The following is a 21,316-nucleotide window of genomic DNA, read 5'->3' on the forward strand; positions in this document are numbered from 1 at the left end:
CGTCTTTGCAAGGAGGGAGGGAGGGTCTATAGTTTGCTTCTTTTCTAACGCTTTTTAGTTCAGCCTTTTTTTTTATCGAGTTGAATGCAGTCTTTTGTTTCTCGTAACAATTTTCTTTAATCGAGTGAAATGCAGTCTTTTGGTTTCTCGTTTCAGAATGTAGAAAGCTGTTTCTATTTCGTCTTTCGTAAAATAAAATATCCATGTCAATTCACACCACTCACCATTATCGAACAACTTTATTGAACTGGGGGAGGGGGGTCGCGCCAAAAAAAATCAAGTACAAGCAAAAATGTTGGAGTCTAAATTCTGCTAATAGGATGAAAACAAGAACGGTAAAGACAAATTTTCGACATGCGCTGCGCGCTCATCCTCCACCACTGGGAGATATCCCATCGTTCCATCACCAGAAACAATCTACTACCGTTCATCCGGGTCTTCAAACTTGATGGGATGCAAAAGCATGTTTGGCAGGCACATGCGCCCCGTGCTCTCCTCCATCGATTCCTCCTCCTGTCCTCCCCGCATCGCGCCCCGGTTCTTCTCGCCGCCGCCGTGGCCCCGGCCGTCAAACTGCGGGTACCCGAGCCATCGCCGCCAGAGGAGGCCCGAAAACTCGCTGTTATAGTACCAGCTGACACCCTTGTGGTTGTGCTCGTTGCCCAGGTCAAATGGGCTGCCCGCGCCGGATGTTGAATGATCCTGCCCGCCGTTGAAGGCATTGTCAATAGCAGAAGAGGGCCACGCTCTGTCAATGTACAGCGGGTGCGGTGCATAGGCGGCCTTGAAGCCGTGGTGTAGTGCCACGCTCGGGGGAAACATTTCCGAAAACATGCTGTGATGGTGACGCCACATTTCCTCGTGCATCGCCCCGAGAAGACGGCGGCTCAGTCGAGAGGCCGTGATGATGGCACATCGGCGCGGAGGATTCGATGGATAGCCTGTCGTATCGTAGGAAAAGACCCAGCCGGAATTTTCAGCATCAAACAGAGGATTGAGCGTGATGAGATCTGCCGGCTCGTCCACACCGCACTCGCTGGCCTCTTTGCCAACAGCACAGCTTGCGGGGAGAATGGATTCGCCGCGCTGCTCATGGCGTAGAGGTCGCTTGCCGTGGAACTGAAGAGGCCCAAAGATGAGCTGTCTTCCAGCCTCAGTAGTCTGGCGCTCGACAGTCTCGGTGAAGTTGTCCCAGTCACCGTGCAGAGCGGGAACGTAGTAGCGGGCGCTGCGCTCCCAAAGACGAACGCGCGGCTGCTTGTCTGCCCACTTGCCGAGGCGATCAAACAGCTCGTAGTAATTCCCGAGAAATCGCATATCCATTTCCCAGTTCCAGATGTGCTCGTACTCTTGGTGTTGCAACGAAAACACCTGGAGCGGCAGGTGCGCGCTGCGATATACACCGTGAATGTCTGCGCCACTTGGGTTCTGAATCGGTGCGCTAAACTTGCCAGGGTAGAACAACTTCATCTGCGCCTCGCTCCACAGGGTAACCATGTTGTGGAACTCGGGAGGAACATTCGTATCCAGGATTCTTTGCACCGTCACGTCGTCTGACCAGATGGGGGCATCGTCGTCCCGAACGTGCATCAAGAAGTGCACGGTGTATTCACCTCCAGATTTGAGAGAAACCTCTGTGATGAGAGCCCTGAAGTTGAGGACGGACAAGTAGGTCCATTTAAAACCAGTATAGAGACGAATGACAATAGCTTGCCGACTTTTCTTGGAATCGCTTGACGGCTCAAGTTCGTCCGTCTTGCGGTCGACCTGGCGGTAGCGGCTCCAGTGACGTTCAGAGCACCTATCCTGGGCATCCCCCCAGTCCATGGAGCTGTAGTCAATTTGACCAGATTCTTCCCAGACAGCGTCACTGCCAGAATTCTCGGTATTCATACCGACGCTTGTTCCGCCCTTAGCTAAACGGTAGCCCAGGCCATACGGTCCATAGCGACCGAATCGGTCAAAGCAGACATCGTCGCGCATACCAAACATGCTATGGGATCCGAAGGCAGGCTTTGGCATGTGTCTGGGGATACCATTATAAGCATACAAGTCCGGAGCTGGGATTTTCTTCTCTTTGTCCAGAAAGCATGTGTGGATGCTGTCGGTTTCTTCGTACGGATTGTACGGGGTGGGCTTCGGGACTTCCTTGTTCAGCTGAACTCGGTCTGTGAAAGGGCCGCTTCGCTCGGGATGGGGATACTCTGGATCGTGCAGAGTCTTGCTGACCAAAGTTTTGAGACCGTGAAAATAACCATTAAGACTGGACTGTTAGTGGGCGACTTGAGGTAGTGTAAGTTTTATTGCACTCACTGAGGGAAACGAAGCCAAGGCATTTTCTTCAAAGTTTCCAATTCTTGCTTCAATTGGTCCGTATTCTCGCCTTCCAGGAGAAGGTTCATCTCGGATTCCTCGGAATGCTGGTCGTATTCAGGGACATCTTCCTCGTCTAGCTCGTCTTCGTCCTCAGCATCAATATCAGCCGTGCTGGGCTTGCCAGACTTGCCAGACTTGCCGCCTGCATGGATTTTGGATCCCTTGCCGGCAGTTTTGTCAGATGGAGGCAGCTGAGATTTGGACTTTTCATCGGATTCGCCATCGCCGTCTTGATCGGCAACATCGATTTGCTCCTGGCTCTGGTGCTTCTCGTCACTCTTGCTTGGTGCCACTTCAACTTGCGACTGTTCTTGACCAATTCCAGCGGCATCAATCATCCGCTGCACCTCATCGTCTGCTGACTCCTCTGTGTCGCCTTCGTAGAATTGCTTAGTGTTTGACCCCTCGGTTGTAATCACTAAGGCGCCGTTGTGGGTGGCAGTATGCTTTGGGGTAACATCTCGTACCGCGCCATCCTGTTTGCCAAATAAGACAAACCCGGCAATGAACAAACTCAACGCAGTCCATATGATGACGCGCTTGTAGAGACAATGGTGCAGAGGATTGCGCAGCTTGACCGCCATCTTTTCAGAGACGATTTCCGAGTAAGGCAGCAGAGGTTCACGCTTGCGGTCCGTGGACGCTGTACTCGAATCGCTGCTGAAGCTGCCGAAAGGGCGTTTGGAATCCATCAGTGCTGAAATCCAGGGCAAGAGACCTCGTTTGTGTGGTTGGTGTGAATGTGGCAGCAATTTTAGGTAATGTGCACGCACATTACCCTCGACTGGCTGGTCTGGCAAGAAGCTGACAGACAAAGATCGGTAGTAGAAAAGAACGCGGATTGGAAATTAAATTGAATGTGTAATGATACAATGAAGGACGGAATGGAGAAAAAAATCGAAAGATACGCTCAAAGGGAACACGTGCGGTGTGAGGAATGGATCGACATCGGCTTGGACAAGATGTTTGAGTTGGTGACCGGACAATCGTCGATGACGAGATAGCGGTCGGTAGAAAATGGGAAAGCGGCCAGCCGGAAGAAGTGGAGGAAAAATCCAGAGGAAAGAATCGGAGAAATGAAGAGGCTGTCAAGGGAAAAAGAGTACGAGAAAAAGAAGTGAAGACGGGCTACAAGGAGAAGGGCGTTTGATGTTTGGCGGATGAACTTGCAGGGCAGCTGGCAGCTGGCAATACCGCGGATTTACAACCGGCAAGCAGCAAATATGTACTCGAAACACAAACATTGGAGACAGAGGCACCGAGATCCAGAAACTCCGTTTCGCAACCATGGGGACGCCTGCCAGACCATGGATCATCAAACTGCACATCGCTGCCTGCCTGTATTGGCTCTGTCCAATCCCTCAACCCCAACGAATGCAAATGAGACGGTCGCTTCCCAACACGTGCATGACCACAGAGCAACACGAGGTTACGCACGATAGCCGTCGACAATATCCTCCTACCTCTACGACCTCGAAATGACCCTTTGTCGCAAGTGCCCTCGTCGATCGTGCTCATCAGGTGGCCGAGGGATGCTGCGGCTACCCACAGAACTGCACCACCACAGCGCCTGGATCGACATGCTCGGCGGTGCTAAGCTTCTGGTGAAGACCCCTGGATTATCCACTCGCCGCGGCCAAACAGCGCAGAACCAATAGCTCTTGCTGGAGACGAGCGAAGATATTGCGTGCATACGCGGCCCTGGCAGGTCGAACATTAGGATACTCGAGGGGGGCCATTCGAAACATGAGCTCCAGGTGGTGGCGTCCCGCTGCCCACTTTCAGCCCTCGCAAACAAGCTTTCCGGTTTGCTGCCGATGCCCATGTAGCAGAGCCGCATGCTGCTAGGAATGCGACCTGGCCAAGCTCAGCTAGCTTTTGAAGTGCTTAAGTCGAAAAATCAAGACGATGCATGGGCGATTTTCTAGCCTACTAGGTACCAGCCCGTTCGGTATGCGGGAACCGTTCGCCGATGCATAACCCCCACCGGACCGCGATCGACATGGCTTCCAAAGGGTGGCGCCCACCGGATGATGATGCTCAATGCATGCCTCGTCTCTGAGACACACTTCCGATAAGTTTCATGGCGAGCCAATCATGGCCGCCATAGCGCCTCCCACGGGCTCAAGCCCAATCTCGACTGCGGCAATTGATCCATTTCTCTATCCAGACAGTCACGGAATCCTGACTCGAAATTGGGGCGAAATCCAGCAGAGGTTCATCCTGTCGCTTTTTTTTTTTGGTATGGGGTATTTTACCACTCCCTGCTCAGTGTTTCGAAACACAGCCCAGGCGCGCAACTCCATTCTACGTCTGCACTTTATTTGGGAGGTGGCTGCGGCACGAGACTTGCGTTTCATCCACCGACTCCCGTTAGAGCGTCTGCACTGTACGCGGCTCGACTGGCTAACTAATTTCACAACCAAAATTAGAACATCCTTCGCGGATCTGTAACGTCTCGCACGTGTGGCTGCAGACACTCGAGACCGTACCATCTATTTCTGGTACTACCCAGTTATGACGACGCGAGCCACCGGGTGTTGTTCCGCGGCACTCCTTCCCGTCAATTTTCAAACCAAGAGCGGATTCGAGTCAAAGAATGTACTGGCGTACTAAACCATGGTCGTCTTAGAAGAAAGTGGTCTATCGAAATTTCAAACTATACTTTTTCAGCAGATCTGCTGTCTATGGCCGGCTCTGGCGCGGCTGATTGCTCTTCTGAGACTATTCCTGATCTCCAACCTTCACCCCATTTTACAGTGGCCATGAGAACAACGGAGCTGACAACCAATAAGATGGTGTTTATCGTCAACATCCAACCCACACCCATGCTCCGAATCATGGGAAGCGCAACTGCTGTGGCAATGCAGGCTCCAATGTAGCGCACTAGCCAGCAGATGGCAATGATGTCCGCGCTGAGTGACGGCGTGTTCTCCAGACAGTACGTGTTCAACATGGTCGAGGCTATGATTTGCCCTATAGCCTGAACGAAGAGGAAAATTAGCGGCACAGGCATCCCGCCCACAGCTTTATCCACTGTCCACCCGTATATCAAGACACCACCGCCCTGGAGAAGGGCGAGGGCCGGGATGGCCGCGCGAAGTCTGTCTTCAGGCACACGTCTACCGCGCTTTCTGATCCATCTCTTTACCGTCCAGTCGCCGTACTTGCCTGCAATCATGGTGGAGCAGAGGCAGCCTGCGCCAGGCACCAAGTAGAAGACGCCAGACAGTAGAGGTGAGTCGAGACCGAAGCGTGGATTCAGCACGAAGCGGATCGGAACAAGCATGCAGTAGAGCGCAAACAAGGTGACGGCAGAGGCGAAGCTGACAGCCACCACGTTCAAGTGGCGGAGAAGACTGACGGACCGGAGAGGGTTGATCTTGCGCGCCACCGCAATCATCTTTTGGCGCTGGGGAAGATGGGCCATGTCTGCGCTCAGCTTGTGGTGCGTCGTCTCGGGGATGAAGAAAAAGCCGGCCAGCATGGTGGCAATGGCACAGCCGAGCTGCACCCAGTATATGATGCGCCAGCTGGCAAACTGGACGATGAGGCCGCTCATGAAGGGGCCGAACGATGGCCCGATGACGGTACACGACAGATACCAGCTAATGGCGGTTGCCCTTTCGGTTGGTTTATATATGTCGCTGGGAAAATAGGTCAGTAAGTTTGTGACTCGGCACGGTATAGATCCGGTGGCGAATGCCGCGCGCGGGTATCAATCACGATAAGCCTTGCGTACCTGATGATGACGTTGCCGAGGATGGTCAACGCAGAGCCACCAATCGCAGACAATGCCCGGAAAGCAAAGAATGCTTGAAGATTGGGCGCTAGGGCAGTTCCCAGACTCATGCAGCAGAAAAACGCACACGCGCACTGAATGATCTGAAAAGGAAAAAGGTCAGTCTGTCATGACTTTTGTTCCTCTTGGTAAACCTGCTCGGCTACCATGGGTTGTTTGCATTCTTACCGGCCGACGACCGTATAGCTGGCTCATGGGGCCCCAGACGACACACCCAACGCCCGTCAGGGCAATGTAGATGGCGTTGCTTATCTCGACGATGGTGTCGGTGCTGTGAAAGGTCTCTGTGATTTCCGGCACGGCGGGCAGCACGCTGGTGCTGGAGACGAGGGCCACGAAGGCGCCGAAGCCGAGCACGGCGACAATGGCGCGCTTGCGGCCCGGCGAGAACTTGCTGTAGATTTCCTCGCCGTCCTCGTAAAACTTGTCATTGTCGGCGTCGTCGCTGCTGTCGTGGCCGTCGTGGCCGCGGGCACCCGTCCCGGATTCGGTCCGGTGCGGACGGTCCGACATGGCGGCGTTGTCTGCCGTCACGACGGACGGCACTGGTTGCAATACCGGCATGTTGTGCAAGACAAAGACACCCAATTGGGTATATATGTTTGATGTTATTGGTCCGTGGGAAGTGCGAGACTTGCCATTTCCTATAAACGTTGTCGGACAAGTCGTACGGATGCGCTCATTGGAGATGTGATGTAGCCGAAGGCGTCAAATACGACGCTCTCAAATGAAAGGGGGTGTTTAAAAGGAAGACGAAAAGAGAATATGCTATTACGCTCTAACCAAAATGCTCAAAACATTTAAACAGAATGCAAGTTTCCTGAGACACAAAAGAAGTGTCGTAAAATGTCAGTGCAGAACCGGGGGATGTGGTTTAGTTTTAAGCGGCCCGGGGCATTGAACTTTTGGGCGTCGGGGTTCGCACCGGACAGACCCGAGACGACGCCCAACCGAGCACCGCAAACTAGCTACTTTCTGTCCTCGCTAATAAAAGAAGATGAAAAAAAAAAATTAAAAATTGACAATTTTTGCCTTTGCATGAAAAACTAAATCGTGGCGGACCAATAAAGTACAACTTTTCAGTCCCTAATTGTGGTTTTGTGCTGAAAAGGAATCCACTCTCAAGTAGCCGAATGCTACGCCGGTCTACTACGCGGCAAGGACAGGAAAAAAAGAAGAAAAAAGAAAAAAAAAAGGCCGAATAGGCAAGATGGCTAATGGAAGATTTCTTTTTCTTTTTGTGCAAACGGCTAGAGTGCCGAGATTTTACAGCTGCTCTTTTGAAAAGACGATTTAAACGGCGACGCTGCGGATTATACAACGGCGGTGCCCGCTTAGTAGCCGTCTTGCCTTGTGCCCCAATTTCATGTCTGGAGAAGCCGAGCGAGATCCAGAGCTTGAATCAGTAGCTAACCATCCCCATCTTCAACCATGCCGTGATGGGATGGGGACGAAATAAGTCGAGTTGAGCTTCTTGGACATCCTTCTACCTATGACCACATCATTACTTTATTATGCAATACTTGTTTCCCTGGGAAGAAATGAGGACTTGAAAAATTCCATTCTCTACTCTCATGCAACTATCCCATGCCATGGTATATTCCAACTCCAAGAAACCAAAAAAGAAAGAAAAAGACAATGCCCAAACGCCATGCTTCATGCCAAAGTAGTACCAATCCCACAAATCATCTTCTGCTTCAACAGCCCGTAGTTCTCTTAATATTCCCGTCATTCATGTCCCCAACATGTGTTTCCTTATCCCTTCCTCAACTCCTTACACCTTACATGAGCTTCTGCACTCGTTCCTGAATCACTCGGCTGACCGGCTCACCGCCGCGCTGAATGACCACATTCTCCCTGCCGCCAATGGCCACGATCCGTAGCCACTCGGGCGCAATCTCCTTGGCAATGAGACGGATGCAGTCGATGCCCTCTTCCTTGGCCATGGGCACGCGCAGCGAATCGCGCAGCTTCTCGACAATGACGGCCATGGCAAACGCCTGGCGAGGCAGAGAGGCGGGGTTGGAAAGGCTGAGCATGGAAATGGTGGATGCGACGTCGACAACTCGGTTCATGGCCGCACGGCGCTGCAGTTCGGCGCCGGTCGGCGGAGAAGGCGCGTTGGCGGCAGCGAGCTGCTTGTGTCGGAGGCGGTCGAGCAGGCTCATCTTGGTTCCGTCGGCGTTGAGGAGCGTTGTCGCCGCGGCTTGCTGCTGGGCCTCTTTTTCCTGCTGCTTTGCAGCCATGTCGTTTTTTAGTTCCGAAAGCGCCCTGTGTCCCTTGACTAGTAGAGCAGCCGTTTTGGCGCCAGTATTCATGTCTGTCAGGCCGACCTGGGGTAGCTCTGCCAGTGACAGGCCCTCAAGAGTGACATCGACATCCGTCATCTGATCAGTGGCCTTTTCCGTGCAGAGGCTCTTGAGGTTGTGCTCAAACTGCTTGCACAGCCGCGTCTCGTTGATGGCGCTGCCATCGTATCCAGCGCGCAGCTCGACACAAACTTTGCCGTTGCCGTAGTCGGCGACGATAAACGGAGACTTGATGCCGTCGTCTTGCGTAGACGACTCGATCGCCACGCATCGACGCACATCCTCCACCGTGACCTGACGCTTGCGCCACGAGCTTGAAATGTTGGGAGCCAGCTCGCGGATGTCGAGAGGCACGTTGCTGCGAGTATGCGCCATCTGCATGACGACCGTCTTGAGGAAGATGCGATGCAGACGCACCAGCTCAGCGAGCGGCGGCGGAAATGCGGCGTCGACTTCGTTGTCGGCGGCCGACTTGGCCTGCTGCTGCTTGGTGTAAAAGGCGTCAATCCTGGCCTGGCCGGTCTTGGCTTCCTGCCGGGACTTGCTAATGACGGTGGAAGCGGTCGGACGGTGCGCAGCCTCCTTTCTCGAAGCGGGAACCCTGGCGACTGTCTTGCCCCGCGTTGTAGGTGCAGCGGCAGCCTTGGCTGGTGTTGTCGGGGGCTTTGCAGAGAAGGTGGGCTCCGGTCGTCGACAGGCGCGCTTCTTGCGCTGGGCGATGTCGGCATGTTCCGTTTGCTGTTCCTCCACGTCGTCGTCCTCGTCGCTCGGGCTGAACGAAATGGTTCGGCGAGTGTAGGCGCCGGCGTGGCTGTCCAGAGGAGACGAGGCCTTGCGCTTCTTGGACAGCGTCGTCGTCGTCGTCGTCGGGTCGGCGGAGACGACGGCTTTTTTGGCAGTTGCGTCAGGAAAAGCATGGCTCTTGGAGACGCGGGTAAAGGTGGTGATGGAAGGTGCAGGGCTCTGCTTGGCCTCGAGAGGCGCTCTCGCTCTTGCTGTTCGAGCCATCTTGACGTTCAGACCGAGCAATCAAGCAGGAACGACGACGAGCCTCCACAGTCTGATGTGTTAAGTAGGCAGGTGCGAAGTCCAATGCAGCGAAAACGGCGTCTAATTTGACAAGGGCGAGCTTTCTCGCAGTTGGAGTTGGACGCACAAAAAAAAGGGTTTTGTTTGATTGTTGAAGCTTGCAAAAGAAAAGAACCTCGCACAAACGATGGTGGAAGAGCAATTGTCTCACGATCCGGGTAGCTGCAGGCATTTTGGGAAGCGGAGTCTCTTCGGTTGGCTGGGAGGCGACGGGTAGCATTGCAAGGGGTACGCGAACTGACGCGCCGCGACGCGTTTTGGTGATGCACATCGCGTAAAGTGGTGTTGTGGGTACGTACCATTCCCATTACCATCAACACCACCACCACCACCTTAAGCCCAAGGCCAAAAAGTCTACCCAAACCGGCCGTCTGTTTTCTTTGCTTCTGTTCCGGGTGGGAGCATTCATGTGATTCTGTATCCAACTCTCCGACCTTGCAGCTGCGCAGTTCCCGCGTCTCCATGTGAGAGGAGCTCTCCGCACGTGCTTCCGCAAGCTGCGTCCGAAGGCTCGTCTCATCTTCCCTTTGCCCGGCAAACGGACAAAAAAAACGACTCTATAAAATGCTTGACATACTGGTATCACTGCCGGCAGGGCTGTTGACCTGCAGCCTCTGACGTTTTTTACCCCGGGGGAATGGGGGCCGATCGTAGAATGCGACTCCGTCGGCGATCGCATGCGCCGTTGCTCGCCTGACATGTGAAGACAGCCCGAGCACCACCACCACCGATAGCAGTAGAAAGCTTCGCGGCTCACCCACGTTGCAACATCGGATCAAGTCGGAAGCGAAGTGCTTCTGCTTGTAGACGCTTCTGATATATGAATCTGGCAGTGACGACTTGTCGCAAGCTCCTGCAGCGCGTGCAGACGTCGCGCATGCGCAGCTGGCCGACTTTTCCCGAGTCTCGACTTATACGCCTTATCACAAGCACATCACATCGGCATACGTGCTAATTATCTTGATCGTCTTATTGAGTAAATCACTTTGTACATGATACCTGTGGTCCTTGAAACTCGTGGCCCTCACAAAGTATCCTCGAGCCGCTGCACATGCAGTCGCTCGCCCTGTTTAGATATACCATCTTCCCGCCCTGAATGTGCCCGTGACTCCGATGAAGAAACACTATTAACCCAATTTTGCCGTGTGAATAATTGCCAGCTGTTTGTTGATGGGACTGGCTGCTCCCAACGCTCGTGATGTGTAAAATCAAATGAAAAGAAAAGGCGACAGAATGATTGCGCTTGAACGTGGCTAGCCGTTGTGACTATGAGCGAGCAGGCTTGGGCCAGCAGTCCGGTCGAAAGCTGACAGGACTGGGAGGAGGCGGCGCGGGAACGGTGTAGTCGTTCTCATAGATTTGGTGGTTGGGCGTGGCAGGTCGGTTGGGGTTGGTGGACGACAGAGATGCATTGATGCCCGAGAAGAGGTCTAGCGACGAGGGAACTCGCAGGTTGGTCCTCTGAGGGGCGTGCACAAAAGGCGCGGAAGCTTGAGCGGAAGGCATCGTGAAGCGGATAGGAATGGGCTGAAGAATAGTAGACATGTTAGGTATGTGTGCAAAGACGAGTATGCTTGGTGAGGTACGAGACAAGGAAGCAGACTCGGATGTGCAGAGGTGAATGTGCTTGGGGACGAGGGAGAGCAGCGGGGCGGCAACGTACGGGTGGGCAAGTATATATATATAGCAAAGCTTGTGTGTAAGAAAGGTATGGAGGAAGATGGAAATGCAGCTGATTGCAAGTCTGGAGCTTGTGCTGGCTCGGCGAGTCTGGCGTGCTTTCTGGCGCGACTTGTTGATCTGGTTGTCTGGGTCCGAGGCAAGCTTTGGGGCGGCTATGTGCAAGTGATGGGGCGATCGGCCCGGCGCTGCTTTGACAAGAGGCGACCCAGCAGGGCGGAAGAACAGTCTCAGAGCTGAATGGAACCCGGGGAATGTAAATCGACCGATAAGACGTGTGTTTGTCCCTTTTTCCTTATGGCTGCCCTGATTTGGCGTTTTGTTTTATTGGCAAGGACGACAGGAGAGATTGTGCATGTGTGTGTGTATGTGTGTCGAGCCTTTGTTTGCGACGTGTATAGTTCAGGGAGACAGTGGCGCGAGTGTCGCAAGTGTTTTTTCTTCTTTGGTGTCTGAGAGGATGAGAAAAGGAAAAAGGATGGAATCCGAGGCAGAGGATGTGTGGGTGTAATAAAGGCAGGCTTTTGCATGTCACCTTCAGGCCTTTTTGGCTGGGCAGACGAACAAGGACGGGAGCGGCAGGTCGATTCAAGGAGGAAGGAGGGCGGAAACCGACCAAGCCCATCCATCCATCCACCATCCACCATCCAGGCCTGATGGCATTGTGGCATTCCAACTAGTTACTGGTACCCGTTCAGCCGGGTTCTACAAGGACATGGGGCAAGGGGAGAAGGAGGGGAGGGGGAGCCTGCAGCATTCATTCACTGCATGTGCTTTTCGGGGGGCCAATTGTTGCCGGTACTTTGATTTCGCCTTTGTTCTGTGCGGAAGAAAAAAAAAGAAGAAGCTCGCACCCCCAGTCGGTGCTTATCCCTGTCTTGCCACCCAAAGCAACCTAGGCACCCCCCGGGGCGTCTCATGGTGGGCACGGCCAACAGGAAAGAATCAAAGGGACATCATAGTTACCACCTAATTTTACCCGTACACGCGCAACAGACGGGAGGCAGCAGTATTGGGCTACTGGTACAAGGACAGCAGATTCCGCCTGGGCCGAGTTCCAAGGACAGCGCATCAACAATGCACTGCGCGCCAAAGGGTGTGGGCGGACAAGACACGACTCACGGCGACACAAGGAGACAGGCACCGATGCCAACACGGTCCAAGGCCTTGTTTTAGGCAGCCTTTTTATTTTTTTATTTTTTTTTGCTGCTCAAGTACTAGTAGTAATAATAAGCCTGGGGTGATTGTGGAGAGAGGCTTGGTCCCGGCTCACCCAGGATGCCGGGTTGATAGTTGGGCTTTTCGCCGGTTGACCCGACTAACATGGTACTCAGTAGGTAGGTAGGTACAGTACCTGGTCGTGTCTGGGTAGCTGTTGGGGATGATGGGAACAGTGAAGAGAGATGGAAACGGCTTGCTTCCGCGGCATCTGACGTGAGTTGATTGCAGCGAAAGAGATGATGGCTCGACTGGTCAGGTACTTGGGGCTCTGGTGCATGTACATGTGCTCATGGCTGAGATGTGGCGCTGTCGCGTACTACCTACAGTACCAGTACGGATACAATTCGTTGCAAAGCTTGCACTTGTGCTTGCTTGCCCTTTGGTGCTTGCGTCTTGCGTGGCTGCATGCCATTTCGCAAAGCTGATTGATATTATTACTCCAACTAGCATCTCGCACAGTTGATTTGATTACCAGCCGGCCAGCCAAGCCTCAGGTACCTTGTTAAGGTACCTCGCTGGCCTCGGGGCCTCCCTCCATATGGGCTTGTTAGAGGTCCGGGGAAGCAGAGGCCGCTGTGGAGTCGCCAACGTTAGCACCCAAGGTAGGTACCTAGGGGAGGGAGGTGGGGGAGCCTGGGGAAGGCAAGATTCTAGGTAGGTTGGTAGCGCGCCCCGGCCGCCATCAGCGCCTGAAACCGCCTGAGGTACAGCGCTGCCTCCACTGTTGGTACTGACTAGGTACCTAGTCCACCACTGCCACTGCCCGCTACCAGACTGTTATAACCCGCTGAAACAGTACCCAAGCAAGGTACCTACAGAGAGGTGAGGTAGGCAGGGCATTCGAAGCACCGACACAATCATCCACCTCAGCATCTCGCCTCCCTGCAAACTTGCTTGATAGCATCAACGCCCCGACCACGCCGTCATTTCCTTCGACACAACTCTCGCTGGGCTCATGCCACCGCTTTCCGGCGTCCCCGGATTCCCACCTCGCTGGGACAAGCCCGGGACGAGGAATGACTCTGCTTCCACTCGTCAACCCGGGGTCCGGCACTCGCCCTCCTCCGCACCATTTGCTCGCCATCATGCCAATCAATGTGAGCAGCGCCTCCCGCTCGCTCCTCGTACCCGAGCGAGCAATCAACACGGCGTGGCTTGTTCTTTTACTGTGCCGAGGAAAAGGAAAAGCCTTTACCTTTTCTGGGATTTGTTACTTTTACAAAAGTCCCTTTTCATTCGGCGATTCCGCCCATGCTAGCTGGGGTCTGGTTCGGTAACACTACTCCGTACCAGTAACAGTGACACGACCCCAAGCACGCTCTCCCCCAACAAACTCGGCCCCAGCCAGCCGCTGGACAAGTCCTTCTTGAAGCCACGTATCCCCCCTAGGTACGCAGCATGATACTTTTCAGCTGGGACAACAATAGAAGCAGACAAACATTGCAAATACAGTGCAACCGGAAAGAGGCCACCTGCATGTCCAGCCAGCCTCCGACTTCTGCACAAGAGATGATTGTGCGCCGCGTATTTTTCAGCCCAAACGGACCGGCAACAAAGAAGGACGGGACAAAAAGCAGGGCACAGATCAGCATGGGGGAGAAAAGTAACCTTTCCGCTTCCGAGACAGACAAGTTGCCCATTACCCCATGTGGCCCAAGCAGGGAAGCAAGCAAGCCAGCAAGCCCTTGCCGAGGGAAAAAAGAAAGAAGAAGAAGAAGAAGAAGAAAAAAAAAAAAAAAAAAAGGTACCGATCTGGTGCCTGAAATTACCACCCTGAGCAGTGTCATGCCACGGCCCGCCGGCCCCGGCATTAGACTCCCCATTGTTCTAGAATAACCAGCACCAAGCAAGGTAAATTAGTTACAGTACTCCGCCCAATGCCAAGCCATCTTTGCACGTAACATGGCGTCCCCCCTGTATTCTTCAGACGACACGAGGTAACAGTGTGTGTGCCTTGATACTGGCGTCGCCCGTGCAAGTCGTGGTGCCGGCAGCCAGCCCGTCACAATAGCCGTCGCATGGATACCTAGGTTGCCAGGTAGACGCTGCCCTACCAGTGATTCACGCTTCTTGTGTGCAACCGTGACATGCAGCCCAGCTCGTTCCCCCTCCCTCTGTGCAACTTCGATCGACCGCTGCCCTGCTCCAGGCCGACGACGGCTGAAGCCACATCGAATCGGGCACCTGGGCAGCTTGGGTGCTTGGGAAGCCATCACACCGCCCTTGGAAGAGCGGCCGATCGTTCAATCGTAGATCCCGCCACGACATGGCCACTTGCATTGCGCCAGAGGAGAGAGAAAACAAACTCGAGCAAGGGTCAAAAAGAGGGAAAGGATCAGCCAGAAAAGAAAGCAAAAGGATCAAGAATCTGGAATTCGAGTTTAGACATTTGGGGCGCGCCCGGGAACGCTAGCCACATGTGCCGCTGCGGCTGCTTTTTCCCCAGACTCGGCCCGCTGCGTACGCTGGAGTAGCGGGTAGGATCTGTCTCGAACAAATCTCTGGGACGGGAAGAACGGATTCTGCTGAAATTACTGCATTCTTCATGAATATGCTTTTTCATCAAAAATCAAAAATCAAAAAAAAAAAAAAAGACCACGACGAGTCAGTTCTCGAAAGTTGTCGTCATGATGCTCGAACCTGAATGGAAAATGCCCAATGTAAATTCACCCGGGCAATTAGTCACTCGCCGGTACAAGCCCTCCGACGACTTGTCAATCCGCGATGAATTAAAAAGATGCAAAACCCGGCTGGTGATGTATTATAACTGTGGTGTAGATGATCGAAAAAAAAAAGCCAGGATAATGACAACCTCAGCAACCCTCCCCCTCGTGCCCTCCGTCCGCCGCGCCCATCCCAACGAGGCCGCCCTCCTCACCGACCTCGCCCTCGCCGCCAAAGCCCACTGGGGGTACTCCCCCTCGTTCATGGCCGCCGCCGCCGCCGAGCTCACCATCACCGCCTCTGACATTTCCCAGTACGACATCCACGTCGCCGTCCTCCTCTCCCCGTCAGAGCCCTCCCCCCCCGTCGGCGTCTACCGCCTCACGCCTCTGGCTGCCGCCGACGGGGACGGGTTCGACGGCGAGCTCAGCTACCTCTGGGTCCACCCGTCGCGCATCCGCCACGGGCTCGGCAGCCTGCTGTGGGAGGACGCGATGCGGCGCGCCGCCGCCGCGGGCGTGGCCCGGCTGTCCGTCGACGCGGACCCGCACGCCGAGGGCTTCTACGTGAGGATGGGCGCGGAGCGGTACGGCGAGGTGCCGAGCAGGAGCGTGCCGGGACGGATGCTGCCGCTCATGGCGGTGGATGTCGGAAGAGCGCTCGCGGTGATTGAGGAAAGGAAGAAGGAGAAGGAGAAGAATGCAGTCTAGTCAAGGCAGAAGCTGAATACTGGTATAGATTTGCAGGAAAACAAGGCAACACGACGGGTATACTTTCAAGAATTCATCAAATTGAACAGACCGAAAAAACTCCATAATCTCTATATATCGAGCTCGTGCTATGCGCAACAGAAGCCGAGTAGCCTAATCATATGCATCAAATCAAATCGACCCCCCCACTTTCCTTTTAAAAGCGAAGCTCTGACGTAAACACGCGAAAAGAAACATGCTCAATCAAATGCACATGTCAACATCTCAGCCCCTCGGCGTGTTGGCTGCAGCAGCAGTCGTCGATTTTGATTTCTTTCGCACGGGATACACGTCGTTAAAGTTCATGGCCACGCCCAGGAACCGCATCTCCACATCCGGCTGGTACGCCAGGTCGCTCAGCAGCGCGCTCAGGCGCACACCAAACGACCGGCCCAGATGCTGCAGCCGGTCACGCAGCGCGGGAAACTCAGACGCCGGCACCCTGTCGGGCATCGACATGCCCGCGTCGTCCGCCGCTGCCGCGCTGCCGCCAGCTCGCGAGCGGCTGCGTGCAGCCTCCTCCTGGTACTGTGAAAACTCAGTGACACTCCAACCGTACAGGCCGTCTACCGAGTCACGGTACTCGAGCATCAAGCGCAGCAAGCTCGCCAGCTGCATGAGATACGTCGTGCGATCATGCTCCTCCGCACCAGACGACGCTGGGTGACGCTTCCTGGGGCCCAAGAGGCCCTTTTGCGTGATGTCGTCCATGTACTTGCTGTGGGCTTTGATGAGGTCGTCCAGAGTGCAGTCCTCCTTGTGGATGTGCTTCTGCAGCTCGCCCCACGAAGACTCAATGACCTCAAAGAGGATATAGTACTGCAGCTGGCCGATGAAGTGAATCATTTCAGCGAGAGCGGCGCGCGTCGTCTTCCAGGTCTGCAGAAACTCGGGGTCCGCGTTTCGCAGCACACCTCGCGACCCAGTCATGCACCGTCTCCAGGTGGAGAGCAGGGCAAATTCCACGTGCTTAATTCTCCAGAGAAAGTTGAAAACCTTTAGGTACTGTCGGTTGCCCCATTCCGTCACGACCACGTCCACTGGCGCCGTAATCTTGTACTCCAGTGTAAAGCAGTCCCAGCCGAGGTCGCCATGCGAAAGCTGGAGCATGCGAGCATCGAGACGGCGAAGCACTTCTGGTGAATCGTATTGCGCGTTGGAGCCGCGGATGGCGTGTTCAAGCTGGGCTGTGAGAGTGTGGCGGAACTGCGCTCCGGCTGGCCGATTCAAAGTTGCAGCCAGGGATTCCATGAGCAGCGCGATAAAGTCACCCTGACCAAGCAAAATATAGTTTTTCAGGGCCTGTAGGTGATCAAAGAGCTGGAATTTGTTGGCCATGAGATCCATAAGTCGCTTCATCGTTGTCTTGTGGGCTTCATCAATCCATGCTTCAATGGTAGCGGTGTCGCCATAGCGCAGCTCTTTCGACGCCGCTCGCGAATAGTTTTCTACCCAAAGAGCGTCGCCGCAGCTGTGTCGAATAAAATTGAGAGACTTTCCAATCAAAAACACCTTTTGGGCAAAGTCTGATGTCATTATGCTGGGAATCAGATCTTCAGCAACCTCATACTTATCTTCCCATACGTTGCTACCGCCCTTGAGCTTTGCTGAGTCGGGCTTGCCCGTTTGTTCTCGCACAAAGAATTCTTGGTAGGGATCAGACAGCTCTCCGTCGTATATCCAATGCCGTAGAATATCGTAAAGCGGCCGAGTACAAGTTCCAAGTAGCCGCTCTGCAAAGGTCGAGACAATAGGGTCGCCGTGAGTTGCCGCGAATCCGTGAATCAATGATATTATTTGGCCGCCACGCTTTCTCTTGGACTCTTCTGCCACCATACTCATCAGCCGCAATCCCATCGTAGCCTCTCTTGTCCACATTACACAGCGTTTGAGGGTAATCCCAGCCTTGCCAATACCACCACGAGGCGCGTCCATATCCACCGACGCCAGCGCACGGCGGATTTGGGCCTCCAGCGTCGCGATGAGAGTCAAGTATGCTCGTAACTCTGCGCCGATGCTAGACCGCAAACTTTGGCCCATTAGGCCGCTGGCTGGGGTTTTACAAAATGCGTCTAGCTGGCGGTAAAGAAGTGACGGTTCAGCTAGTGCGTGGAGAATCGATACCAATGGCAACGGGAGAGTAGGAGGCAGTGCCAGTGTGTCTGGGCCAGAAAACGGCAATGTAGTCGAAGAAAGCCCCTGGAGGGTGAACGGAAGATCGCGCAAGAGGGCCATTTCTGGAGGATTCAGTTCGGAATAATTCGCCTCGAGTGCGTCCTGCAACGAAGCATCCCGTCTTGCACCATCGCCATGCCTTGAGGCTGCAGATGGTGTCGGTCTGGAAGCATCTGGCTGAACCGATTCCCTGTGTGGAAGTTCGTCATATTTTGAAGTGGGCGTGACTGGTGTTTTGGCTCGTTCTCTTTCTTGGCGCTTCGTAGCTTCGCGATTGACGGCTTCTCTGTGGTTGGTGGCAGATGACTTGACAGGGCTGAGAGGTAGAGGCTCTGAAGGGTCTGGCGAGTCGGAGAGGTGGTATAATAGCTGCAAAATGGCCGATTTTTGCTCTAGAACTGGCACGGCAAGAAGGCGAGAGTATAAATGCGAGAATCGGAGCGCTTGGTTGGGATTCGTCTGTATGAGTTTGCGCTTGATTATATCTGACGCATATGTCACGTCTGAAGATACGGTCGCGTTGGAATATCTGCAAGGTCAGATGATGCTAGACAGATGCGGAAAAACTCTCTTACTTTCGGAGACTATTTTTAACAAACTCGAAATGTCTCTCGTGCTGCTCCTGCACCTGTTCTTCCGAGTCGTTTGGATCGATTGGGATCAGGTGGTTAACTAGGCCGTCGATGGCGTTGGCTATTTTCTCGGAGGACATGTTTGCATCGCTGTTGTGAAGGGACGCCTACGCCTCTTGGCATTTATAAAAGCGAGTTTGAGTAGGGACGCATGCAAAAGGGCGCGGCAAAGACGATTTATCGCCCGCTTGTAGAGTTGACGTTTATGAGACGCGACACCAGCACGCGCTCTGGCGGGGGAAGGTGGGATGTATGGAGTTTTGGGTGGGGTACCAGCTACAGCCGCCGACACGGGAAATTGGCAGTGACACCAGGTATCGCTACTTTTACCACTAGCGTTCTCCCTGCAGCACCCGTCTCTCGGCAGAACTTAGACTTCACTCCGCCGACTGACATCTTCCCCTGCGTAGACCCCAGACGAGTCGTCATCAACGACCTGCCCGCGCAATGCCCCGGCCATCGATCTGATTCCCGAATCGCAATCGCATGACCCTGAGCAATTATTTTATGCATCTCATGACCCCTCCTGCGCGCTGCGCGTCGCCTCTCCGCCGCACGCGATTCCATCGCTAAAGCCCCCAATATCATCATGCCCGACATCGATCCCGCGGCGCTGAGTCGCCCATCGAATATTTCAACCCCGCTGCTATCAACAAAATCTCTATCAAGTTTTGGAAGCGCACAAAAGGCCAAGTCTAGCCAGATTCCTGGGCGAATCGACCTTGAGCCTCTCTACAGCGAACTGAAGCAAGCCATCGGCGCCGAGCACTGGCAAATATACAAGGAAGCCACAACAGAGTTCTTCATCGGTAGGGACTTGCCACGCATCAAAAAAACACATCTTTCTTCTTTTTCTGACAATCCATGCAGGTAGCCTTAATCAGAATGAGTACTCGGAACGAATCGACCCGATCATCGCCGGACAAAATGGAGAGAAGGACCATTTACACAACCAACTCATCGCTGCCATTTATGGCAACGTCACGAGGGAAATGCCTGACCAAGGCCTGGCACCCTGGGTCAGCTCTAATGATAAGCCGACTGCCAGCGCCAGCAAGACCGTCACCGGCGATGCCGCAGAGCGCCGTTTAAAGGGCGATGTTATGCAGCTGCCCGCGAGAGATAGACGGCGCATCAAAGATTTGACGCACAACGAGGTTCGTGTTCCTGGAGGCTATGAAACTCTCGTGTAACCTTTCTGACCTTTGGTGACAGTTCGATATCAACGAAAACCTCTCAAGCATATTCACGGAATCCCGGCGCAAGACACCACAAGATGCATCATCAAGTGCTCCTGGTGGTATTAACAATATGAGTACGACAGGGAGCTCGCAATCACAAATCCAAATGCTAACGATTCCGCAGATTTTGAACTAGAGATTCGAAAACGATTTACGCAACCGCTCGCTATAGAGTCTGGCGAATTCCCCGATGTCGGCGTCATTACCAGCCGCATGCTTCCCTTTTGCTACGAAGCCGGCCTTCCGAGCGGCCATTCTGCAGAAGCACCCCAATTAATGTCAATCGCCACAGACGCGTTTATCAAGGAGATGCTCACGCAGGTATTTGCTCGCACAAGAAGCAATGGCCCCGGAGATTCAGGGAGTGCCGGCTACGGAGTGGGCACGCAATGGATACAAACTCACAACTATAAGCGCCAGCTACATCTCGAAGAGGAGGCTGCGCACCGCGGAGAGCTTTCACGCGACAAGGCTGGCTTTCTGCCTGTAGAAGCGCGAGCCGCGGGAGAGCAAGGCCCGTTGTGCATGGCAGATGTCCGTGTCGCTTTGGAGATTGCAGACTCTAGCATGTCCCAATTTCCCATCCTCATGCGCCAGATATTGTGTGGATATCGCGAAGGCGAACTAGAAAACTGGAATGATCATGCCTGGATCGATGGCTATGAACCAGGCCATGTGGACGAGTTGACAAATGGCTACGACTCATCTGTACTTGTCAACGGAATGGACCCCATGGATATCGACATGGAAATCGGCTGGGAAGGTGCAGAAGACAGTGACACGGACATGCTCGATGGCATGCTCGATGGATGCTTGGCCGTCGGGTCATAGTTTGATACGGCGCGAGCAGATGCTCAAGGTCAGGAGGCGGCGTTTAAATCCTCGATCGAGAACGACGAGCCGATAGAGCAAGATCAGATGCCTTCGGATAATATCAAGGAGGGGACGCCACCAGCCTTTCAACGAGGAGACACAACAGCGACTGAAGGCTACTTTGAAGTCCTTGGGAAAAAAAAGATTGGAGCTGTGCCGCCAGGCTACCAACAAGGGGACAAAACAAATGAAATAAGTTGTTCCGGGATGGCTGAGGGGTTACGGAAGAAAGCTGGCTCTCAACCAATATTGCATGGCGGAAGGGAGGCAAGCATTGCGAAGAGCACGAGGAAAAGAAGAAGGATAGTCACTCCGGAGAAGAACCCAAGACACAGTGTGTCGATGGGAGTGGCTTGACAGAGTTTTTGGCGTTTACTCTTGGTAGTTGTCATTTTTGGCGCCTGGTCTGGGCAAAGGAAGGCACGGATATCTGTTTGTCTTTTGCATTGGCATGTGTGGCGATGAGCAGGCCATCGAGTCTGCCGGACCGACATGACTACCTGGC

At 54.0% G+C, this 21,316-nt stretch overlaps 8 protein-coding genes across 8 annotated transcripts; 3 read left to right on the forward strand and 5 right to left on the reverse strand.

Annotated features, from left to right (window-relative positions):
* Positions 1 to 420: 420 nt before the first annotated feature.
* Positions 421 to 3,068, reverse strand: LMH87_011784 (uncharacterized protein; the record flags this gene model as incomplete). The annotated part of the gene is made up of 2 exons (XM_056200984.1): positions 421 to 2,263; positions 2,314 to 3,068. 2 exons carry the CDS (start codon positions 3,066 to 3,068, stop codon positions 421 to 423), a joined length of 2,598 nt encoding a protein of 865 aa, XP_056052781.1.
* Positions 3,069 to 4,473: 1,405 nt separating this feature from the next.
* On the forward strand, positions 4,474 to 4,897 carry LMH87_011785 (uncharacterized protein; the record flags this gene model as incomplete). Its single annotated transcript, XM_056200985.1, has 2 exons — positions 4,474 to 4,618; positions 4,809 to 4,897. 2 exons carry the CDS (start codon positions 4,474 to 4,476, stop codon positions 4,895 to 4,897), a joined length of 234 nt encoding a protein of 77 aa, XP_056052782.1.
* Positions 4,898 to 5,035: 138 nt separating this feature from the next.
* On the reverse strand, positions 5,036 to 6,742 carry LMH87_011786 (uncharacterized protein; the record flags this gene model as incomplete). Its single annotated transcript, XM_056200986.1, has 3 exons — positions 5,036 to 6,023; positions 6,119 to 6,261; positions 6,347 to 6,742. 3 exons carry the CDS (start codon positions 6,740 to 6,742, stop codon positions 5,036 to 5,038), a joined length of 1,527 nt encoding a protein of 508 aa, XP_056052783.1.
* A 1,217-nt stretch (positions 6,743 to 7,959) lies between these two features.
* LMH87_011787 (uncharacterized protein) lies at positions 7,960 to 9,495 on the reverse strand (the record flags this gene model as incomplete). Its single annotated transcript, XM_056200987.1, has 1 exon — positions 7,960 to 9,495. The coding sequence occupies one exon, from the start codon at positions 9,493 to 9,495 to the stop codon at positions 7,960 to 7,962; it is 1,536 nt and encodes a 511-aa protein (XP_056052784.1).
* A 1,347-nt stretch (positions 9,496 to 10,842) lies between these two features.
* On the reverse strand, positions 10,843 to 11,613 carry LMH87_011788 (uncharacterized protein; the record flags this gene model as incomplete). The annotated part of the gene is made up of 3 exons (XM_056200988.1): positions 10,843 to 11,103; positions 11,240 to 11,376; positions 11,598 to 11,613. The coding sequence occupies 3 exons, from the start codon at positions 11,611 to 11,613 to the stop codon at positions 10,843 to 10,845; spliced, it is 414 nt and encodes a 137-aa protein (XP_056052785.1).
* Positions 11,614 to 15,281: 3,668 nt separating this feature from the next.
* Positions 15,282 to 15,851, forward strand: LMH87_011789 (uncharacterized protein; the record flags this gene model as incomplete). Its single annotated transcript, XM_056200990.1, has 1 exon — positions 15,282 to 15,851. One exon carries the CDS (start codon positions 15,282 to 15,284, stop codon positions 15,849 to 15,851), a length of 570 nt encoding a protein of 189 aa, XP_056052786.1.
* A 264-nt stretch (positions 15,852 to 16,115) lies between these two features.
* On the reverse strand, positions 16,116 to 18,777 carry LMH87_011790 (uncharacterized protein; the record flags this gene model as incomplete). The annotated part of the gene is made up of 2 exons (XM_056200991.1): positions 16,116 to 18,594; positions 18,641 to 18,777. The coding sequence occupies 2 exons, from the start codon at positions 18,775 to 18,777 to the stop codon at positions 16,116 to 16,118; spliced, it is 2,616 nt and encodes an 871-aa protein (XP_056052787.1).
* A 509-nt stretch (positions 18,778 to 19,286) lies between these two features.
* Positions 19,287 to 20,769, forward strand: LMH87_011791 (uncharacterized protein; the record flags this gene model as incomplete). The annotated part of the gene is made up of 4 exons (XM_056200992.1): positions 19,287 to 19,506; positions 19,568 to 19,854; positions 19,913 to 20,012; positions 20,063 to 20,769. 4 exons carry the CDS (start codon positions 19,287 to 19,289, stop codon positions 20,767 to 20,769), a joined length of 1,314 nt encoding a protein of 437 aa, XP_056052788.1.
* Between the last annotated feature and the right edge of the window lie 547 nt (positions 20,770 to 21,316).

Source organism: Akanthomyces muscarius, chromosome 4, assembly GCF_028009165.1.
Source record: "Akanthomyces muscarius strain Ve6 chromosome 4, whole genome shotgun sequence".
NCBI lineage: Eukaryota > Fungi > Ascomycota > Sordariomycetes > Hypocreales > Cordycipitaceae > Akanthomyces > Akanthomyces muscarius.